This window comes from Accipiter gentilis, chromosome Z (assembly GCF_929443795.1).
Source record: "Accipiter gentilis chromosome Z, bAccGen1.1, whole genome shotgun sequence".
NCBI classification, from domain to species: domain Eukaryota; kingdom Metazoa; phylum Chordata; class Aves; order Accipitriformes; family Accipitridae; genus Astur; species Astur gentilis.
The window spans coordinates 62,290,514-62,312,808 of record NC_064919.1 but is presented as its reverse complement, the minus strand read 5'-3'; the positions used below and the strand labels follow the sequence as shown (position 1 = coordinate 62,312,808).

Below are 22,295 nucleotides of genomic sequence, written 5' to 3'. Positions count from 1 at the left end.
GATGATTTGAAATTAACATGCTGTTCTGAATGTTCTTTTTTTAGGTCGTAATGGCAGTTGCACAGCTTTACTGGCATTTGGCGCCAAAATCTGAAGCTGGCATTGTTTCTAAGTCATTGGTGCGTTTACTCCATAGTAATAGGTAGGTCAAGTCCATCCTTTGCATTGTTCTGTCTACTTTTTTGAGAGTTTTTCGTACATACTTGTTTAGCCATAGTTACAAGAATATAACTGTTGCACTATTACAGTTTCATTTTAAAATTGTCCTGTAATACTAGTTTTTACTCAACAAATGAGGGTCATTAAAAGTAATTCTATCATTTTCAGTATCACATCCAGCGATCATTCAGTATCCGAAGTGTTTTGTTCTTAATTATGACTTTCATTCTGAGAAGAATCATGGCTGCCTAGTTAGCATACAAATAGAGGCAGTACTAACTAGTTTGTTTAGTTTCTCAGATTTTTTTAATTATTGGAAGTTATTGGAAATTTAATTATATTGGAATCTTGCTAGGCACTAAAGAAGTCTTCAGATGCGTATTTTCTTTTCCTGCACTTCATATTGAAGACTTCTTGTTGACAGAGAAACTAAGAAATGTATTTGTTAAAATACCACTTGATGCTGCTGAATCCCCTGTTTTCCTTAATCCTTGGACTGTTATTAAAGAACAGGTTTATATTTCATTCAGGACATGTAATTTCGACTTTATTATCTTCAGTGTGACCGTGTCTACTTTTCTATGAAAGGCCTCACTGGCCACATGTTTCAAAAAATAATACTCTTTTTTTACTTTGTGTTTGATAGTTTTGGCATACTATGCCAATATTTGCTGCATAAAAGTGTTTTTTTTCCACTCAGTTTTTAGATTCTGAACTTCAGGCAATCTGTTTTGGTGGTACAGATTCACAAAAAAATCTGTATGAAAAGCCTTGAAAGGATGATAGGAGACACAATATTAAGATGTTTTCAGAAGAACTTTCTAACCAAACATGGTATTTTTGGCTAGAACTTTGCTGTGAAAATGATTTTTTTTTAATGTTCGTCACATCAAACAGACAAAAAACTAAAAAAAACTAAAAAAAAAAAAAATATAATTAAAAAAAATCATTTTTGTTGTGTCTGACAAGATTACTCATCTTAGATGGGCTTTAACTTTTGTAAGCCCAGTCACCATAGAGCTCTGTCTCTGTAGGCTTCCGCAGTGCATATAGCAGATATGGCTAACGTCTCTAACATTTAAAAGTTAGTAAAGAAGTAAAATTGGGCTTGGTAGAGTATTTATGCTTTTATTTCAGATAAAAATGAATCACTTCTATTTTTATGTTTGGTTTTATAGTACACTATGCTTCCCATTCTCTTTATACAAAGATAAGTAAAATGGCTAAAGCAGTTTGGCATATGTACAGGTAATGTATAGAACTAAATTTATACTCACATGTTGAAAGAATTATTTTTGCATTTTTTTATTGCTTATTTATATTCAAATGTCATCGAAAGAGAAGTCACATCTTTCCTGTACCTCAACTAGTGCCTAAAATGATGCTAGTCTTCTGATTTTCTGATGTTGAATGGCTTGTCTGTTCTCTGTTACCAGTCTGTGTGAAACACTTTTGCTATTAGAGCCACTCTGAAATAAGCTTTTGCTGTTTGCCCTTGAAGTTATGTGCCTATGGCCTTTAAATTAATGTCAAATACACTATAATCTAGTTAGGGTGAGAGTGCCTGGAAGAGCATTTCATAGCAATTTCCAGTCTTGGTTCATCATGTGCAGCTGAGTATTTCCATGTACCTATGTAAGAATTACATAAAAATAGGTTTAAAAGATATTAAGTGCTTCTCTATTATTACTTTTCTTTGTAAGCAACAGTTGTAATTACTACAGGGCTATTAGACAGTTTTGAATAAGAGGAGATAATGGATGTGACGATTTCTCTATTAGGATGTGATTTGCATCATGAAGGAATTTGAGCACTCATGGTTCAGAAAAATTGCATGTAAATTATTACTTAGTTTTTAAGCAATTGGTGGCAGAAACTCTGTAGTTTAAAAGCTTTAGACTAGTACGCAGATTTCTTTTTGCTCACTTCTGCTGAGGCTTTTAAATACATTAATGATGAGAATATCCTCCAAACATGTTTAATGTTTTTGTGTTTGGAATATTACATAATTCTATTGTCTGTATCTTGACAAAGTCTGTTATGTTCAAGTACTGCTTTTTGATAGATGCATATACCTTCCAGTGTATGCTCTTAAGTCACAGGAGATCTCGACCCTTTTGAGAATTATTAGGAAATTTTTTTAAGACCAAAAAAGTCATAGCGATTCTTGCTAGTTGTGCAAGGGTTAGCTGTTCTTGTAGCTAATGCAGTCATTTCCACACTACAGGTAAAGCTGATGTGTTTTTGTTCTCAGCTGTGTCATCCTGAAATACTTAAGTTTCAAGATGGTGGACAAAATGTAAGGTTTTTGTGAGCTATTTCCAAAGATGCCAGAATGGCAATGTTTTAAACAAATATGACCCACCAGTGTGTCCAGGTGGCCAAGAAGGCATCCTGTCCTGTATCAGAAATAGTGTGGCCAGCAGGAGCAGGGAGGTGATCGTTCCCCTGTACTGGGCACTGGTGAGGCTGCACCTCGAGTCCTGTGTTCAGTTTTGGGGCCCTCACGACAGGAAAGACACTGAGGTGCTGGAGCGTGTCCTGGGAAGGGCAACAAAGCTGGTGAGGGGCCTGGAGCACAAGTCTTATGAGGAGCGGCTGAGGGAACTGGGGCTGTTTAGCCTGGAGAAAGGGAGGCTGAGGGGAGACCTTATCACTGTCTACAACTGCCTGAAAGGAGGCTGTAGTGAGGTGGGTGTTGGTCTCTTCTATCAAGTAACTAGTGATAGGACGAGAGGGAATGGCCTCAAGTTTTGGCAGGGGAAGCTTAGACTGGATATTAGGAAACATTTCTTTACTGAAAGGGTTGTCAGGCATTGGAACAGGCTGCCCAGGGAAGTGGTTGAGTCACCATCCCTGGAGGTATTCAAAAAGCACGTAGACAAGGCACTTCAGGGCATGGTTTAGTGGGCATTGTTGACAGTTGGACTCAATGATCTTAAAGGTCTTTTCCAACCTAAATGATTCTATAATTCTATAAATTTTCAGTTTAAACAAAGACCCAAGGCCTATAAGAAGTATTGCACCATTGCACTGGTGTCAGTGATTTTTTTGCGTACTGAAGTTTTTAAAAATGAGAGCCTATTTTCATCATACATCTTCCTGTGAAGCAGATGATGAACTTGTAGCAGCTGGCAATAAGCTTTTTCCCTCTATGTTTGTGCCAAGTCAAATGTGTAACTAACTTTGGATTCAAACAGAATTGGACTTTCTTTGTCACGTTGCATTATTCTATGTATCTGTAATTATGCAGAATAACTCTTGTTTTTCTTTTCAAATTCTAGGGAGGTGCAGTATATTGTTCTGCAAAATATTGCCACTATGTCAATTCAGAGAAAGGTATACCCTGTTTAAAATTTCCTAAATCGCATTTCGTATGAAACATAGGCAAGCTACTTAAATATGTTCTGCTTTTCAGGGCATGTTTGAACCTTATCTGAAGAGTTTCTATGTTAGGTCAACTGATCCAACAATGATCAAAACATTGAAGGTGAGTTTAAAGGCTAATTTGTCTATATACTGCTGGACAAATCTGTTTGCAACAGGAAGGTAAAATTTTCTTGCATCGATATGACACACATCATTGTGTGCTGTTCCTTTTTTTCACTAAGAAGTGTGGAGTTGTGGCTTTTAGTTAAGTGCACAAGTGTCCTTCAGGCTTGTCAGGCTATCTGAAAGTTCTCTTGTTACCATGTTGTAGATGGCAGATGGACTGTTTTCCACTACAGCTTTTGGTACCTTTCAGTGATACAGAGCATTGCTATTTTTATCTAACCAGCTATTCAAACGTTTAGAGTTTGTTTTCATGGGAGGAAGAATCTTCTCAAATGAAGAGAAATGAAATCAGACAGTCTTTGATACTGTTAGCTTAAAAAGAGTTTAAATCTGTTTCCCAGAACAAAATGGGACAGTGTTAGAGTCCCAAATTCCCTTTGAAGTCAGCATTTGACATGAGAAATACTTTAGGCTTTCCTCAAGGCCACATCTCAATACATGTTTTAGGCTGTCTTCCTTTCTCTATTCTTAGTTGTTAATGGACGTGAAATCCTTGACAAAACAATAGCTAAAAAATTGTCTACTATTATGTGCCTTTTCTCTTGTTTTGCTTTAGATTGTCATAGGCACTTGTGTTTAGGAGTGAAAGGTACAGGTTTATTAAAGAAACATTATTTTTTTCCTTATTTTCATTTTACATCCCTGTTGGACCCTCATTACATGTGCAGAATCGTGCAGTCCAAGATGGCTATGCCCAACTCATCATATTTTTATTAGTCTGACATTAAATCTAAGTAAATTTGAGACAGCTGGAGGCAAAAAGATCTTCCCCATATTTAATAATTATGGAAACTGTTCGGAATACTAGTAAGACTTAGAGTTATCCAGGAGAAGTCACTCCTGAAATACCTGAAGGTTGATATATTTAAATTCCCATATTAATTAATAATACAGTGATGAAGAAGTGGAAGATTAGAAATTTTTTTTTTCCTTTCATTGCCTCAGTTCTTTCTTGGTGGCTGAAGAATTTAGGACAACCTATACTGTCACATGTGTAAGAAAATCTTGTGCTTTTCTCCACTCCCTACCTCTGTAGTTCCATCCTGTCTGCTTTAAGATAGGAAGACAAGACCTATGGCAATATTTAAGATGTAGGAGCACCCTGGAATTCATCTGCTACACTGTTTAGACTTCTGTTTTGTTCTCTGTTTCTTTCCCAACATAATTTGCTTATTTGATCACTGCTTAGCATTGAGCTTATATTTTCATGGAGTTACCTATTTTAACCACAGATTCTCAGTTATAATTAGTAGTAATCAGCTGAGAGCCTATAATTTTCTTTAAAGTTAAAGTTTTTCCCCAATTATGAACATTAGTTTACATTTAATGTGTTGAGGTTTTTTTGCGATTTTATCAACCAGTCACCTAATATTTTAAGTTTTTATGCAGCTTTTCTTAGCCTTTGTCTTCATTTCTCTGAAAACTGTCGTCTGTCTTCTCATTACTTCCATAGTTCATATATGAGTTGAAAAGCAAAAGACCAACAAAGATACTCATGAGATTCCATTGGTAGCCTTCCTGTACCATAAAATAGTCTCTTTATTTTCCTGCCTATTCCCCTTTTTTATTTATCCACTTGCTTTGTGCACTATGCTAGATATGTATCTTTAAGAGCCTTTGGTGACAGGTCTCATCAAATTGCTTCTGAAGTACAGATGGACTGTATCAATTAAATGTCCTTGCCTGTATGCATCCAACTCAAAAAATACCAAGAGATTTCTGAGGCATGACTTCCCTTTACAGAGACAGAGTTGTCTTTTTCTTCAGTTTACCTTATTCAGATTGAATTGGAATTATTTCTTCTTCAAAGTTAAAACAGCCTGGAAGCATAGCATCTTAACAATATGTGCAAGTGTTGTGTACCATCCTCATGTTCACCAGGAGCAAAGAGGAGGCCTTTCAGGGTCTGATGTTGTTGATGTTGACTAAGATCTGAGAAGTCTTATAGATCCAACTGTTTCTTTCCTGAGTTTAAGTCTTTTATTGCAGTTCATCTGAACATAATGGACACTTTATTTGTCCCCAGCTGCAGTTGTCATTTCCACTATTTCTTCTTACAGTGTCACATGGTTCTTATATGCTAAGGCCTGTTGTGTAACATTGGAAACCATGATGCCAGAAGTATTTCAAGCCCATTTTATATGCAATACAACACTAAAGCTAGAACTCGTAGAAAATGCATCAGTAAACCCTCGAGTCCTGCTTTGAAAACCTTGCGTCTACTTGCAAGGAGAATATTCCTCCTGAGTGCAGTGCTGCTACCAGTTTATACTGAAATCTGGTATAGCCTATTGAATTCTAAGTGGTATTTTTAGTAGTATTATGTTTTATTTATATACAATAAAAGTATAGTGTATGTGTGGTACTGTTTTTAATATTTTATTCTAGCTTTTGATAAAATATCTGGGTTTTTTCTTGTAGCTTGAAATCTTGACGAATTTAGCAAATGAAGCCAACATATCAACTCTGCTTCGAGAATTTCAGGTTTGTGAAAAAGTGTATTCTTTTTATATGAAACACTCTCTGTTGGCCAATTGCCATTATTGGATATTTCGTCTAGATTCTTAGTCTTAAATTTTTCAACTTAAGGTCTTTTCCAGGATAAAATGTTCTTGGAATGGAAATGAAACTGTCTCATATCATAATGGATAATGGAGCCTTTTATATGTGGAAGGGAGTTTCAATATTTTGTTTCTCACTCTCCTTCCAGCTACCAAAAAAAAAGTGATGAGACAAACTCAATCATTCCAAATTCTTTAAAAGAGATTCTACCAACTTGACTGACACTGTAAGTCACTAGATAGTCTTAATTTTAACAATATTTGGCCATTAGCATTTTTTGGCAAACCTCATTTCTGTAAATATGTTGATGGAATAGTAGTATGTCCAATATCTGTATATGTAGGAGCAAAATGTTCTGCCTATATTGTGAAACAGTGTCTGTCCTTTCTTTCTTTCCTCCTCGTTTATGACATCTATTTTCATTGCTTCAGTTCTCTGGCTGGATTTCTCTGAAAGGTACTGTTTCTCAGGCAGGTAGGTTATTCATAGTTTCACAGATGCTCCTGGTTAAATGAACTGAAACCTCTCTGAGAGAGCTCATCAACTCCTCCAACCTTGCACACAAACTAATTACCGGTTTTGGATAATTGCCCCCTGCCCCAAGCTTTCTTGAAATCAGAGGTTTGCATGGCCATAGGTGACCAAAGTCAGCAAGAAAATGTCTTCTAAAAGTGACAATGAGGTGAAAAAGCGTAACTTCTAATGTGCAGTGTAGCTTTCGAGATTGAACTTATACAATATGTCTGTCTTATGAGTATAATATGGTAAGTCTTTGGTTGACAAGACTTATGTATTGACTAATGAAAATCCTGTTTCCTTAGACTTATGTGAAAAGCCAAGATAAACAGTTTGCTGCAGCTACAATTCAGGCTATAGGCAGATGTGCAACTAATATCACCGAAGTGACTGACACATGCCTTAACGGCCTTGTGTGTTTGCTGTCAAACAGGGATGGTAAGCTAAATGTTCTGTTTGTTTTTCTGAGTAGCTGATTGCATGAAAACTTTTCTTAATGAGAACCACACTGAGCAGATCACATTAAAAAGTATGTGGGAGTTTACTTCTATAAGAATTCAGCTGATGTAACTGGTGAGTCTGTGATTCTGGTGCTGCTTCTTGTTTGAAGCACTTCAAAAGGCTCTCATAATCACTGGGTACTTACTTTCTCTTTTGTTAGTGAAATTAATTACTTGTGGCCTGCAATTACATGTTTACCTGTTTTTTTCTCAAAATACTGTAATTATTAAAGTGTGCTGTTGTGATTATCATAGGTGCCAGTAGTTTTACGTTACATGTTTAGTTGCATCAAAACAGTTAGCCTGTAGAGGGTGCTGAAAGCTTGGAATGGGGTTTTTTTAGTGCATCAATGCCTAACTGAAAAAACATATTAAATAGTTTTAGGTAGACATCCCGAAATTTGGCTTGATTTTGTAACGTAGCCTTCTGTTATTTTTATATAGTGAAATGGAGTTGCAGGTCACTAAGGAACACAACAAGGAGCAGATAAAGTCAAATAGGATATAGCAGCACTGTAAATCAGTACTTGATAATATTGTATATTCTTACCAGTTACCAATTAATATTGCACAGAAGTCAATAAGAGAATTGGAAGATTATTATATAATGTACAGTCTACATGGATGTGGTTAAATATTGGAAATAGAGTTAGGAAAGATGTAGTTAAAAATAATAATGTCAGGAAGGAGGAAAAGCATGGTTTTGGGGTCGCCTGGAGTAATTAGAATTGTTCAGAGAACACAGGTGAGATCTACTGTAAGCTTTGAAAAGCAGCATTAATTCCTCTCCATATCTACTGGACATATTTTTCATGGTAATCCTAAGAAGGCTGTTATTAGGGAGATCACTTTGGCAGCACACAGTCATCCTGTGACCCACTGATACACTCAGAGCTTTCTCTTATTTGTTTTATGAACTACAAATCCTCCTTCTCTCTCAGTTCACCTTGTATCAGAAGTTCCTGAGATGCTTCAGTGTATAGCTTCGTAGTTTTAATATATGTAACTTTTAATTTCCTAGTGCTGCACGTCTTATGTCCCTTTATGCTTTTCTGGTTATCAACTGTGTTTAAAATATCTTCCCATATTGTGTTACAAGGCCGTATCTGCACAATGCCCCATTTGTATTACAGTCAGCAATGACCATATTAAAAATACAAGCTTCAAAGCTTGTTCTTGATTCTGCTTAATTTTACTAGCAATCTTCCTCTAGGTCAGTAGGCTCCTTTCACCATGTACAAATTCCCTTTTTTTTCTGTCTTAAATAAAATAATAAAACCATCACTTCAGAATACTGACGTTTGTTACTTAACAAAGTTTGTTCTGTTTTCTTGCTTTGATTTTCTTTTTGCTAAGAAGGAACCAAGATAAGAGGAAAAGTTTTTTTTTGCTTTATCATAGCTTCTCAATTAAATATTTTCTTCAAAGTAGTTTCATTAATACATACACATATACATATGCACATGCATGTATACAAAGGTCTGTCTCAACAAGATTATTTCTCTTGACTGTTTCTAAGTAGTTGTCTAGCAAATAAAATTATCTTCTTGTGTTTACTCTTCTGAAAAACAGCAAAGGATATATTGAGGATCTTTTAAACCTGGCAGCTGGCAAATTGCTTTACCATAGCTGCAGTGTCTTTATTCCTTCTTTCGAGGAATGAATAAAATGGCATAATTTACATGGTACCTTTCCTCAGGTGGCAGGAAATTACCGATAGTCACAGCTTACTGAACATAAGAAGAGTTTTGGGCATGGTAAGGGAGAAAAAAAGAGATCTAGCATGTGTAGGAGAATAGATTTAAGAGTCTTGGTTAATCTTGCTTTCCTCCAACTTTCACCCTTAAAGTGTGCAAGCAATCTGTTTGCTGTGCTACTTCTTCCATGGTTTTTCAAAGCCTGGAAGCAGTTATGCTGCCTTTGCATAGCATGAAGCCCAAGTTGGTAAGTCCAGCAGGTTCCAAGGTCCCTGAAAGCAGAGTTGGCTCTGCTTTCTCTACACTGTTTTCTTATTATGGGGAATTCACTTGAGTGTGGAAGAGAGGTGTGCAAATTAATTCTACCAAATCAAAATAGAATCCTGAAGAATGAGCTTGTGGCAAAACTGCCTTCTAATTCTATGCTCTTGTTCTGGAAAGGCTTTTACTGTAGATACAACCCAACAGCCAAGATATCTTGGCTGTATCTGGAACAGGAGCTGTGCTATTAATCGTTCTGGAACATGGGTGCTGAGAGGCAGAGTGTCATTTTACAAAAGAATCTTCAGGAGTCAGTCAGGTCCAGCTGGGATAACTCTTCACAGAGCTCTTCGAGTGTCTCATCATTGAACTTTCTAGTTTCTGTATGTGCTTCTTTGATTCAAGTGGGTTTTCTTACCATAGCCCCCAGCTTCCCTGAGTAGGGGAAATTTGACTTTAAACAAAGCACTCATAAATAGGCAAAGAAAATTTGAAGAGCAGTTCTCGACTTCCCCAGAGCCTTGTTTCTGGAAGTCATGTTGAGACCTGAGAATTATTTTCCTTCCTCAGCTGCTGAAGGAAGTACAGAAAGAAAAGTTATTTTGGCTCTTCAGTGTGACATTTGGCATTTGACTGATGCATTTCCTTTAAGCAATTGCCTTGATAATTTCAACTGACCACTGGCCCCGCTGTGACATAAAAGTCATTTTAGCTGTAAGAGACAGATAGGATTATAGGGAGTCTTTTTTCTCTGTCTATACTGCATATACTAGAGATCCTGCAGGTTTTTCTCAGATGGGTGACTTTGATTTTCTGTTGAAAGTTGCAGGTTATGGATAATAGAGAATGTAAACACAATTGTAGGATGTATAGCTAAAACAAGGTTTTTCCTACCAATCTATACAAATTTGAACAGGCAAGTCATAAAATCACCGTAACTGTTAATACATCAGATAACTACTACCTATCTATTGGAATTACTGTTAGAATGATATAAAAGAAAACCAACTCCTTGTACCATTCCGTTTGTATGTAATAATGTGGTTTCAGAGTTCTGTTATAAGGGTGGAAAAATTAACCAAGTAAAAGCTTAGACTTCAGGTAGTTCTGAAAAGCAGAAACTTAATGTTTGTCTGGATACTTAGCTCTAATAATTTACTTTTAACTTTAATTCTAACCATTTGCATAACCTTCTAACCCAAATAATCATAGAATGGTTTGGGTTGGGAGGGACCTTTAAAGGTCATCTAGTCTAATCACCTGCAATGAGCAAGGACATCTTCAACTAGATCAGGTTAATCAGAGCCCTATCCAACCTGACCGTCAATGTTTCCAGGGATGGGTCGTCTGCCACCTTTCTGGGAAAACTGTTCCAGTGTTTCAGCACCTACATCATAAAAAATCTCTTCCTTGTATCTTACATCTTGAATCTACCCTCATTTAGTTTAGAACCATTACCCCTTGTCCTATCACTAGAAGCCCTAGTAAAAAGCCTGTCCCCATTTTTCTTAAAAGCCCCCTCTAAGTATTGAAAGGCCGCAATAAGGTCTGCCTGGAGCTTTCCCTTCTCTAGGCTAAATAACCCCAACTCTCTCAGCCTTTCCTCACAGGAGAGATGTTCATCCCTCTGATCACTTTTGTGGCCCTCCTCTGGACCCACTCCAACAGGTCCATGTCTTTCCTGTGCTGAGGACCCCAGAGCTGGGCACAGTACTTCAGGTGGGGTCTCACCAGAGCAGAGTAGAGGTGCAGAATCACATCCATCGACCTGCAGGCCACGCTTCTTCAGCAACCCAAGATATGATTGGCTTTCGGGGCTGCGAGTGCACATTGCTGGGTCATGTCCAGCTTTTCATCCCCCAGTACCACCAAGTCCTTCTCTGCAAGTCTGCTCAGAATCCCTTCATCCCCCAGCCTGTATTGGTACCAGGGGTTGCCCTGACCCATGTGCAGGACCTTGCACTTGTCCTTGTTGAACCTCCTAAAGTTCACATGGGCGCACTTCTTGAGCTTGTCCAGACCCCTCTGAATGGCATCCCATCCCTCGGGCACATCAACTGCACCAGTCAGCTTGGTGTCATCTGCAGACTTGCTGAGGGTGCACTTAATCACTTGTATAGCCTTGCTATGAGAGTTAATTGGTATATTCCTTCCAAAAACAGTTGATGCAGTTTCGCTGCTTTTAGAAATAGTGATTATACAAATTATAGGTAGTCTTCAGTTGTGCGTTTTAGTTTCTGCAAGTATTGGTTAATGTAAGTGGAGGAAAATTTGACTCAACACCAGTGGTGTCAAATGTAGTATTTCAGAATGCAACTTCTGAATGTTCTTTGATAATATGCTCCTTGCTAAGGTCTTTCTCTGAGTTGCTATTACAGTGTGGCCAAATTCTCAATTGTGAAAAAGTCTGTAATTCAGTCGCCACAAGTTACTGTCCACTACGCTGTTAATTTTTTATATATATCATTATTTGGCAAAATGTAACATTGTGTGACTGAATATATTTTAGGTTTTTGAGAAGTTGTAATGCTACGGCGTCTTCAGAGATTATCCTACTCAGAGAATTCATTTCCATATTGCTTCAAAATTGTTTGAAGAAAACTAGCAGTGAACATTATACTAAGATTTTTACTATGACTTGTGAAAATTGAAGTTGCTGATACCTGTTGTAGTCTCCTTTATTGGTAAAGGCATTCCTGATCAGATTTTCTGTGATGTTTAGCCTTTGTTTTAAGAATTTGATTTACTTTTTATGACTGTCATGGTTTAACCCTAGCCAGCAACTAAGCACCACACACCTGCTCACTCATATCCCTCACAGTGGGATGCGGGAGAGAATCAGAAGGGTAAAAGTGAGAAAAACTCATGGGCTGAGATAAAGACAGTTTAATAGGTAAAGCAAAAGCCATGTATGTAAGCAAAGCAAAACAAGGCATTCATTCACTGCTTCCCATCGGCAGGCAGGTGTTCAGCCATTTCTGGGAAAGCAGGTCTCCATCACGCCTAACACTTACTTGGGAAGACAAATGCCATCACTCCAAACATCCCCCCTTCCTTCTTTTTCCCCCAGCTGTATACGCTGAGCCTGACGTCAATATGGTCTGGGATATCCCTGTGGTCCGTTGGGGTCAGCTGTCCCGGCTGTGTCCCCTCCCAACTTCTTGTGCTCCCCCAGCCTGCTCGCTGGTGGGCTGGGGTGAGAAGCAGAAAAGGCCTTGACTTTGTGTAAGCACTGGTCAGCAGTAACCAAAACATCTCGGCATTATCAGCACTCTTTTCTGTGCAAATCCAAAACATAGCCCCATACGAGCTATGAAGAAATTAAATCTATCCAAGCCCAAACCAGCACAATGACCCTTTAGATATAATTTACACTCTGTTTTGAAATTTTTGTGTTCATTTGTCATTGCCTTGTATGCACTTTTTCTTTGATAATGCTAACAGAGTTACATTTTTAAGTTTTCTTACTGCTCATTCAGAATGACAATTTTATCTCCTTCTTTTGTTTTTTTTTTTTTTTTTTTTTGGGGGGGGGCGGTCTTTGATCCTAAAGGTGTGTCTTTTATTTCATGCTCATTTTTGGGATTCTTCACATGCACAAAACAAGCATCAAAGAGCCACTCTTTTTTTCTGGACTATGTCAGTCCTTATTCTAATACAAATTCATTTTGCTTTTGTTTGTAGTTTCTTTTTTGGTATCTAGATTCATGTAAAAGGAACCATAACAGTTTACTTGCTTACAATTCTGGTTCAGTCGTTTAAATTTTCTCCCACAGATTGCATTAAAGTAGTTCCTATGGTGACACTTCATCTACTGCACTTCATTTTATCATTATCAGTTCTACATTGTCAACAAGTGTTTTTAATAATGACTTCATGTCCACTCAGTTTTTTGGGTTCAGTTCCTTAACCATTCTCCTTGTTAAGTAGTACCACAAAACACTCAGTGGTGAAGGTTGTCATTACAATGTTTCCTACTTTAAATATTCCAGATTGTAATTTTAAAATTTTGAGAATTTATCTTCTTGCTTTAGTATCTGGCAAAACAAAACCTGAATTAAATTGATGTGTAGGATTGTGCAAGACCTTGAGATACGTGAAGCAGACATGTTAACCTTGCTGTAAGATATTAGTCTAGAAAAATGACTGAGATGTCATGTCAAATAAAGGATGACACAAAAAGCTGCAAGGTGAAATTTAAGCATTTCATAGGCTTATGGCATAATGATGCATATTCAGAGCTTTTGAAAAGCCTTTCTCCACAAGAAGTTTGCTTTCTTAAAAAAAAGAAATTGTAAAAAATTTAGAGATCTTTTCCCCATACTGTTATTTTGAAACTTCAGCTTGCTTGATTGCTGAATGAATGGTCCATGTGCCAGATTAACTTTTGAAATGTAGGAATACTTCTGTGATTGTTAATAAATGGTAGTTAGGCTTTTTCTTTGTTTAAAACATTGATAATTTAGGAGAAATAATTAGTCCCCTTTAGTAGTATAAATGAAAATTAGAATTATGTTGAACCTCTACAGTAGTCTTTGTTTTGGTTTCAGCTTTACCTGTATTTGACTTTCCTTCATCTTTCCTTACAGCATGAGTTTACTCTTGCATAGAAGCTTACCTCTGCACCAGTGGGTTTTTTTCAGCTTCAAGAATTGTACATTTCATACAAGTTGATCAGGCTATGAATGTTACTTGTTACAGTAGTTAAGCACTCCAATGCATGACTTTGGCATAAATCTTAAAACAGTTTGCTATTTAGAAGCTTCATTTGAATGTACTAGAGATTAGATTACAGACCTGAGAGAGACTGTTTAGAAGGTGAAAAAGTGCAAAGGAGATGTTTAGATATTCCTCTTGTTTATGAATGAGCTGTTACTTTTAACATTGTACATTTCTTTGAAAATGAAGCAAGTGTTTATGTTTTTAATGCAGACAGCAAATTACTTATGAATATACATAATTTCAATGAAACACACATGTTTTTTAGTGTTGTTCCTCAATTTGAAAAGGAAAAATAGAAAGTGCAGCTTTACTAAAAGGCAATTTAAAAAAAAATATTTATTAGGCTGATATTTTTGGAACATTTCTCTGTCTTCTTTTTGCTGCTTATAACTTGATTCTGGAAGCTAAAGTTGTATTAGTAGAGTGGTCTACATCTTTGTTACCAAGTAAATAGTATTCAGTTCTGCAAAACATATTTTGAAAGCTGATAGCATCTTTTACAATCAATTATTTATGGCTTAATCTTTTGCATAAATGCTTTTAAAATTAATAATTTGTTTTGTCTTCAACAGAAATTGTAGTTGCTGAAAGTGTTGTTGTCATTAAGAAACTGCTGCAAACCCAGCCAGCACACCATGGTGAAATTATTAAGCATATGGCCAAGCTCTTGGATAACATTACAGTGAGTATTGGTGCACGCTATCATATTTTCCTAGTTGACTGATAAAAATCACACCATCTCCTTTGAATTTGGGCCATAAATGGAAATAGATGTACTAAAGAAATAAAACATAACTTTTTATTTCTGACATAAAATATAATTTTTCATAATCTTAAGGAAGAGGAAATAAAGCAATCGGATGGCATCAATTTGTGCCTTGGGTCTGGGAAGCTATTTTGAAAGAGAACCCTGGAAATGTTGAGTATTGCTAGTACCATTAGGCCAAGATGAATAGCAGGTTTAGATTACAGAGTGGGTAAGTTGAAATGAATATAAGGGCAAAGCAGCACTTAACTTGAGGATTTTCAGCCTGTTGTCTTACTGATATGGGGTGGAGTTTAAAAAATTTTATTCTAAATCTTTTTCCCTACCCCCCAAATCACCTGACCTTTCCCTGGTACCAGACACACTGCTGTGAGTGTGTTGCAATGTTTCTTGAAGTTGCATTTTTAACTTCTGCGTATTTAAGTTTCTGTGGCATTTAACAGTCAAATTTGCATTATTGCCTTTTATCTGTCCTTAGATTAAATTGACATTTTGGTATGTCAATATTTCCTTCCCAGATTCTCCTCACAGTCCCAGTTATTGGTAGAACAGTTAGTAATCTATCCTAAACTGTAGTGTAGGGCTGAAGACAATGTGCATTATACCCCAAAGGTGACAGATTTTGATCTGTCAGTAATTATTTTTCTGTACATGCTATAAACAGGACTGTTTAGTTTCATACAATTAGCTATTTATTGATGGTGGAGCAGTAAATAGTTTCTAAATCAGTGAATCTTCTATTTCCCATAGTTGAATTTGGCAAACTTTGGAATATTAAAAGAAAAAGGAGATATGGTCTTCTCAGTTCATGCTCACTGAACAGGATAAACAAATAAATCTTTGGTCACTAAGAGCTGATGATTAAACTTCGTAACTGATGTAAAGAAAATATCATTCTACTGGATTGCTCGTAGCCAGAATCAAAAGAGGCTATAAGATACTGCTGCTAATTACATATCAAATAAGTATGACCTATTTTATAATAATAACCTGTGTTTTCAGAAAATTTGTGCAATATTTTGATTCATCATTACAATCTCATGAATTGTGTATGATCTTATACACATCTTGTGGCAATTCACCAAATGAGTTTGTCTTCTTATTTTCACAAATTGTACAAGAGAAAATACTCTGTTTAACACTTAAAAGAGTTTTGTGGCTATTTTATATAATTAATACTTCTGAGTAAATATTTCAAGTTTTAAGAACAGGGCATTTTTTTGGAAAAGAAAATCTTTAAGTTGAGTAAAGGGAAAAAAACCCCATGCAGTATTTGAACTACTTTGACATACTCATATTCTCCAATAATGAGATTGTACAGCATACCAGAAAGTGGTAACTAGTAGTGGAACAGTCTGTGGAACAGAGGAGTCATAGGAATAAACTAAAAATCAAAATCTGAATCTGAATCATGCTTCTTACTCGAGAAGGAAGCAGTGATAGTGATGCTGTAGGCTCTCTAGGATGATTGTTGTACATCTTGTTTTGCATTTTTCCTATAACTTTTAATTAATAACTTCTAGAAATTTGTCTTCCTCAGGATGTTTAGGGCTTTGGATAAATAATAAATTTGGAAGACGTTCATATTTATAATTTGAATTCCATATCATTATCCTGAAATAACATGCACCTATGATTTTTGAAAATGGATATATTCCTTCACAGAATCACAGGATGGTTTGGGTTGGAAGGGACCTTTAAAGGTTGTCTAGTCCAAGTCCCCAAGCCCTTTGGACACATCTGAAAAGGATAAGCCTATTTTTACATGTTTAGGTAGGAGGTATTTGGGTTATATAATTACTGAGGACCTGAGTTTGAAATGTCAACATTTAACAGCATTAGTGGAATACCTGAGATCTTCACATGTATTTTAAACATTTATCTTATGATGGCAAGAGTGTGACTTGACATAACACAGTTGCCTTGGCTTTTGTCTTCAGTAAGACAGAAACATAAAGCAAGGATTCCTGACCCTTATTACATTGACATACAATATACATACATGCACACACGCTTTTGTACACACATATTTTACACAGTTTTTGGTTTTTTTTCCTGACTTCTTGTGTTGGGCAAAGTTTTTCTGGGCTCATTTTTAAATTGGGATTGAAACTTAAGGGACCAACCCTTTTCCTCTGTAGAAGAGCATACCACTGTCTTTAAAGGGCTTTTGCATTTCGACATAGGAGAAGCAACCAAATCGCATGGTCTTGAATGAACTTGAAAGTAGCTGGAGGGTGGGAAACTGGGTAAAGAAATTCTTTGGTGCTTCTTAGAGCTGAAATTAATTTACTACTATATAAAACACAAACAAAAGCATCAATGGAATTAAATACAATTAAATAGAAAAGCACTTTTGATTGTTCTGTCATGATTTAGTTTAGGTAAATGGTGAACGCTTAGCCACTAAAATAAACAAAATCAGTGTAAACTGGATGGAATACATTTTGGGGTTGGTGCCTGAATTTATTTCATTCATGTTGTTATAAATTTCACTTGGATTAGCCTGAGATTGTGATTGACAATGATGAGGTGCCTAAAAATCTTTTGTAGCAGTATTTCTTTCCGGTCATCCAATCTGAAATTTACTCGTTCTTGTCTTCATCTTCTTCATCTACAGAAGCCATTTAGAAAATGATAGGATGGATAGTAAGCTAAATCTATCTGACCAACTATAAGAAATACTAGGAAGTTAAAATAAAAACTACTGAGCTCTTGTAGACCACTGACTCTCATTTACAGTAAAGCTTAGGGCTGTCCACTTCAGTTTGCCCATTAATTGATTGTTTTCTTACGTATCTGAAATGAGTGCTTATTTTTCTTCCTTAGCTTTTGTATGTTACCATTTGTGCCTTAAACTTTTATCTGAGGTGTGTGCAGGCAAAGATCTATGAGATCTATTTTGTGTCTGATATTTGTTGAGTACCTGCACCTGTATATAGTACAGCTCGATCTAGCTGTATTCCAGCTCCTTTACTCCACACACTTCAAAAACTGTAACTGAGAAATGCATGTCTGATGGTTTTCTGAAAATACTAAACAAGAGAATAATTGGATCTCTTTAAACTTCTGTTTTTTAAATGATAAAAATGCTTCCATTTGTCTGTTAATGTGTTAATAATGTCATCATGCTTTACAATTTAATGATTTGGTAAGTTGTCAGCCAGAGATCTAAGCAGTCCTAGTTTGTGCTAGCTGTTCTCTCTGACGTGGGCTTAATTAGTTTTGTGTGTATAGTTTTTGGAGAGACAGGAGTTCAAAAAATATGCATGTGGGAAAGGGCCATTTAAAGAAGGATGATACTGGTTGAGTCCAAAAGGTCCTCTTAATGGAGTAGTCTCATCTTCAGTAGCACCAAAACCTGGTGCTTTAGAGAGAGGGATTTAAAGATAAGAGCAAGTTCATTGTGAGGTACCTCCAGTGTACCTTCTTAGCTGCTGACTGGAAGCTTGAGTTTGCTATGCACATCATCACGCTTACTAATCTAAAAATTCTAATCTCTCCTCATATTCCAGATCTCTGATAAGCCTTTCCCTCTTTGTCTTTTCTGATAATTGTGTGGTTTTTGAATGGGGGTGACCAGAAGTGTGTGCAGTAGTCAGAGCATGAAGGAGAAATTATATGTAGTGACATAATGATTTTACCTACTTTGTATTTTTTATGTCACTTTCCTGGGGTTGTCTGCCTTTTGACTTCTGCAGAACATTGAGTTGACAATTCTACAATTCTCTGAAAATATTCATGATTCCAAGATATTTTTCCCTAGAAATAGTTTGAGGTCTATCAGTATGTGTAGAGTATTTTTTTTGGAAGTCCTGTTATTAATGTTGCAAGTCTGGCTGCATCATTTCTGCCCAACTTTTAAGTATCACTAATAAGTCATCTTCAACTTGTCAGGCTTTGTTTTGGTTTAGATTACATTGAATAATTTTGTGTCAGGAGACTGTCTCCTCACTAGGTAGCCCTCTTCTAGATTACTCGCAGATATGTTGAACAGCATGTTCTGCCCTATAAGTCCCTATGGGACATCTGATGATTGCCTCCCATTGTAATGGGGGCTTTGTCTTTTCTGTCATCTAGTCCTTTTTTTATTCATGAGAGTGCCTTTCTACCTTGTAAAGGATGACATTTTGAAAGATGTTGTTGAGGGGCTTTTGAGAAAGCTTTTAGAATATTCTCTCATCAAATATGTGTCATATAGTTATATAGTCTACTCTTAGAAAATCCTTCCTTCAAAACAGCTATGGTCCAGAATTCTTCTAGGTGCAAATACTTGCAGATTTTATCTGAATTATGTTTTAAAGTGGATTGGTTAGACTGCATTGATAAAACTGGATTAACACGAGACACTTTTTTTTTATGTCCAAAGTATGCCTCTTTTGATTTGTCTTAATTCATTTTAGCAATGAAGGAATGTAAATCAACCTAGCAGGAATTAGCTCTGAGTAAGAATGTCTCGATGGTGTTCTACATTTGTGTATTTCCTCATATAAACAAGCTGCAGTAGTCTCCAATTTAGTTTCTGCTTTTTGGGTTTTTTTTAGAATAATAATTTATGGTGGTACATTGTACCCAGAAATGATTGCATTCTAGGTGATGGGAATCTTGTAGTTCTGGTGTGACTTTTCTCCAGGCTTTCTCTTCTAGTACTACTAAGGCATGTTTTTTTTCTCTTGGTAGCTGGTGAATTCTGGCATCCTTGGTTTTCATTACAGCCTTATTCCTAGTTCCTTCTAGAATATGAGAGAAGTCTGCAGTGTTTTCTAATCTAGAGATGAGGAGGAACAATTCTTGATGGGATAAAGACAGGATAAGGAGTTACCTATTTAGAAGAAAAATAAGACACGTAACTTTGAAGAGCTTAATATGTGTGGAAAAACATCTAATTTATGGAAGCAATTAAGAAGTACTAATTACTGGTTTGGGTTGGGATTCTTATTACTAGAGTAGGTGACTGGGAGTTTTTGACACTGCTCTGTCCATTCATCCAACAATAACAAACTTAAGTTCCTTTGCAGTATTCCTATGTAAATACTGCTTATTGCTGTGTTTCTGATATGGCTCCACAGCAGAGGCAGCTTACTTTAATTAAGTTCTCCTTTCTCTCAATGTTGGGAAGGTATCACAAGGTATGACATTCATATGTTCATATGTATTTCAGTCCTGCAAGCTTCAGATTCTAGCCACATTCTTTTCCCTAGCTTATACTTTAATAATGTATTTTTAAACCTTTGTGTAAGTAATGCCTTAATGAACAATTCCCATAATTTGATAATTTTTTTACTTGCTCTAATATCTATGGAATGGTTTAGAATTTGAGAGGAATATGTGACCTTTGGGACATTGTGTCCAAGGACACTGTACGCTGAACTTGAAGCAAATATTCAGCTTGAATAAAACACAATTTAAACAAAACCTGTACACTATATAGGAGGTGGCAGTCATCAGTGGAGATCCTTTTCTAAAGGAATTTTATGTGTAAAGGTTCAAGTAGTGGAAGAGTTCTTGAAGATCTACCACTTGAAAACAAAAACTACCCACTTTTCTTTTACTCCTATTCTTTCCTGTGTACCTTTTCTTCTTGTGCCAGTCTGACATTTCACATCAACTTCATCCCTCTTTCCGTTTCTGATTCCAAGTAAAATTTAAAAACTTGTTAGCCATGCAAATTCTCTTCTGGATGCAGAGAATTAGACCTCATTTGCAATTTGAGTATCCCTTCGTGTTTGTGACAAATGTGGATGACTGTAATTGGTGATTTTAAGTTGTACTTTAGCCTAGTATGTTGTGTAATAAGGTTAGAGCTGAATTGCAGTAGTTTTTGAATTGTGCTGCTTAGAGTGATCTGCAAAATCTTTATAATGTCTTTCTCTTAACTGCTGTTAAGTAACCAGTCTTGCTTTGAGGGGAGAGGATCTGCCTGGTTTTTATTTTTTGTTTTTTAACTATTTATTTATTTTCCTCCAGACAGGTGATGGGTTAAAATGGCAGTAGAAACTGCCAGTCTGGTACTAAAGCTTCAAAAGTACACTTAACCACTTGCTCAGGGCACATGGAATAAAACATCAGGCAAAGTAATTTACAATCCTGTTTGCCTTTGAGGATAATGCACAGTAAGGGTGAATAATGAAAGTATTATTTGCTGCATTTTTGTCAATTCAAGGTCCCTACTTAAGCTATACTGGAAAAGGCAATGAAGGTGTAGAAGTGGCTTTATTTCTTGTTTGCTGTTTTGAATGACCTGGATACAACAGCTGCAGATCATGCACTTGGTATTACACGGTTGAGGACTGGAAGACTTAAACAGGGAGAAAGTAGTCTGAAAATACTCTGTGGTTTTGGCCCCAAATTAATGCAGTGACACAGAAACATTGGCTTCATCAGTTCAACACACACTTTCCATTAAAATGGCTTCCACTCAGGGTTTCATTCAAAGAGTCTGTAATTGATAGTGATTCTTGTTGCACAAAGTTGTGTTTCTTATATACAGTATTTACATAGTAAGCTAACCACCTAGTTAAAAGGCAGAGTCTCACAAGAAATTTTACTTGTCTTCCATTGTCACTATTTTTGAAATTAGGCTTTGTTTAGTCTATTTATTTTATATTCTAAAACTAGTTATTACTCTAATAATTACATTTTAGAAACCTGGACAAAACTTTAAAGAGTTTTGTTAACTGTGCTTAAATGCACACTGTTTAAATATATTTAAATATATTTCATTGTGGTTTTAAAGTGTAGTCCTGGGTTTGACTAGAAGGAGTAAAAACCTGATGTTTGTCTTTCATAATTAATACTATTCCTGCAATAGGTCTTCTCTGTGAGCTATTTTTGCTTTATGAAAAGACAATAATAGGGTAAGGGTTGTTTCTAATAGGCTGCTGCCCAAACTGTGGTACTTGGTGATCTCTTCTAGAATTCTAATATTTTAACAAGTCTGTAATGAAATATTTTAGAAAAATAAATCTAGCATAACTGAAATCTGAAGTTGCCTATATATTCTTATTTAGAGGTATCTATCTGTACAGCAGGCAACTTGAACTGCTCTAATACTGGAAAATTTAATGTACCACTCAATTACTATTCTTTAGCCCAATTTAAAATAATAGATTGGGAGTGAGGTCTTAATGCAGTGTAACCTTTGGAACATTAGAAATAACCTCTTTCCTTCCAGTGTACAGTAGTGGCATCAGTCTTACCATTTCACAGGTGAACATATTGTGACTATATTTAGAGTTTTTATATTTAGCAGTTGTTCGTTAGCTTGTTCCCCTCTCTCACACTGTAAATTCCAAGGCAATTTATATTTTTTGTCAAGTCACAAAAAAAATTTCACCTGTATCTCAATCAGTATTTACGTATATTTATGTATGTTAAATCACTGTCACAATTGACTGTTACACCACTGTCAATACATTATGTTACCTCTACCTTAAATATCTTTTCCATGTTCAGAATTGGCATTTATCTCTTGAGGGGATTTTTTGTTGTTGTTGTTGGACTCCCGTATTCCATCTTTCCATGATCTGGTTGCTTTCTCTTTCAGCAGAGGCAATC

The 22,295-nt window shown here is 36.2% G+C and overlaps 1 protein-coding gene across 8 annotated transcripts in view; it reads left to right on the top strand.

Moving 5' to 3' along the window:
• The window catches only part of AP3B1 (adaptor related protein complex 3 subunit beta 1), a 164,951-nt gene that overhangs the window by 63,044 nt on the left and 79,612 nt on the right, over window positions 1–22,295 (top strand). For all 8 annotated transcript variants that reach the window (XR_007505014.1, XM_049794396.1, XM_049794397.1 and 5 more), the window contains exons 9-14: window positions 45–142; window positions 3,444–3,498; window positions 3,578–3,649; window positions 6,136–6,198; window positions 7,098–7,230; window positions 14,545–14,654. Coding sequence is in view for 7 of the 8 variants with exons in the window: in XM_049794396.1 (XP_049650353.1) it covers window positions 45–142; window positions 3,444–3,498; window positions 3,578–3,649; window positions 6,136–6,198; window positions 7,098–7,230; window positions 14,545–14,654 (531 nt within the window). In the remaining variant the exon portion in view is untranslated. The remainder of the gene's footprint in view (window positions 1–44; window positions 143–3,443; window positions 3,499–3,577; window positions 3,650–6,135; window positions 6,199–7,097; window positions 7,231–14,544; window positions 14,655–22,295) is intronic.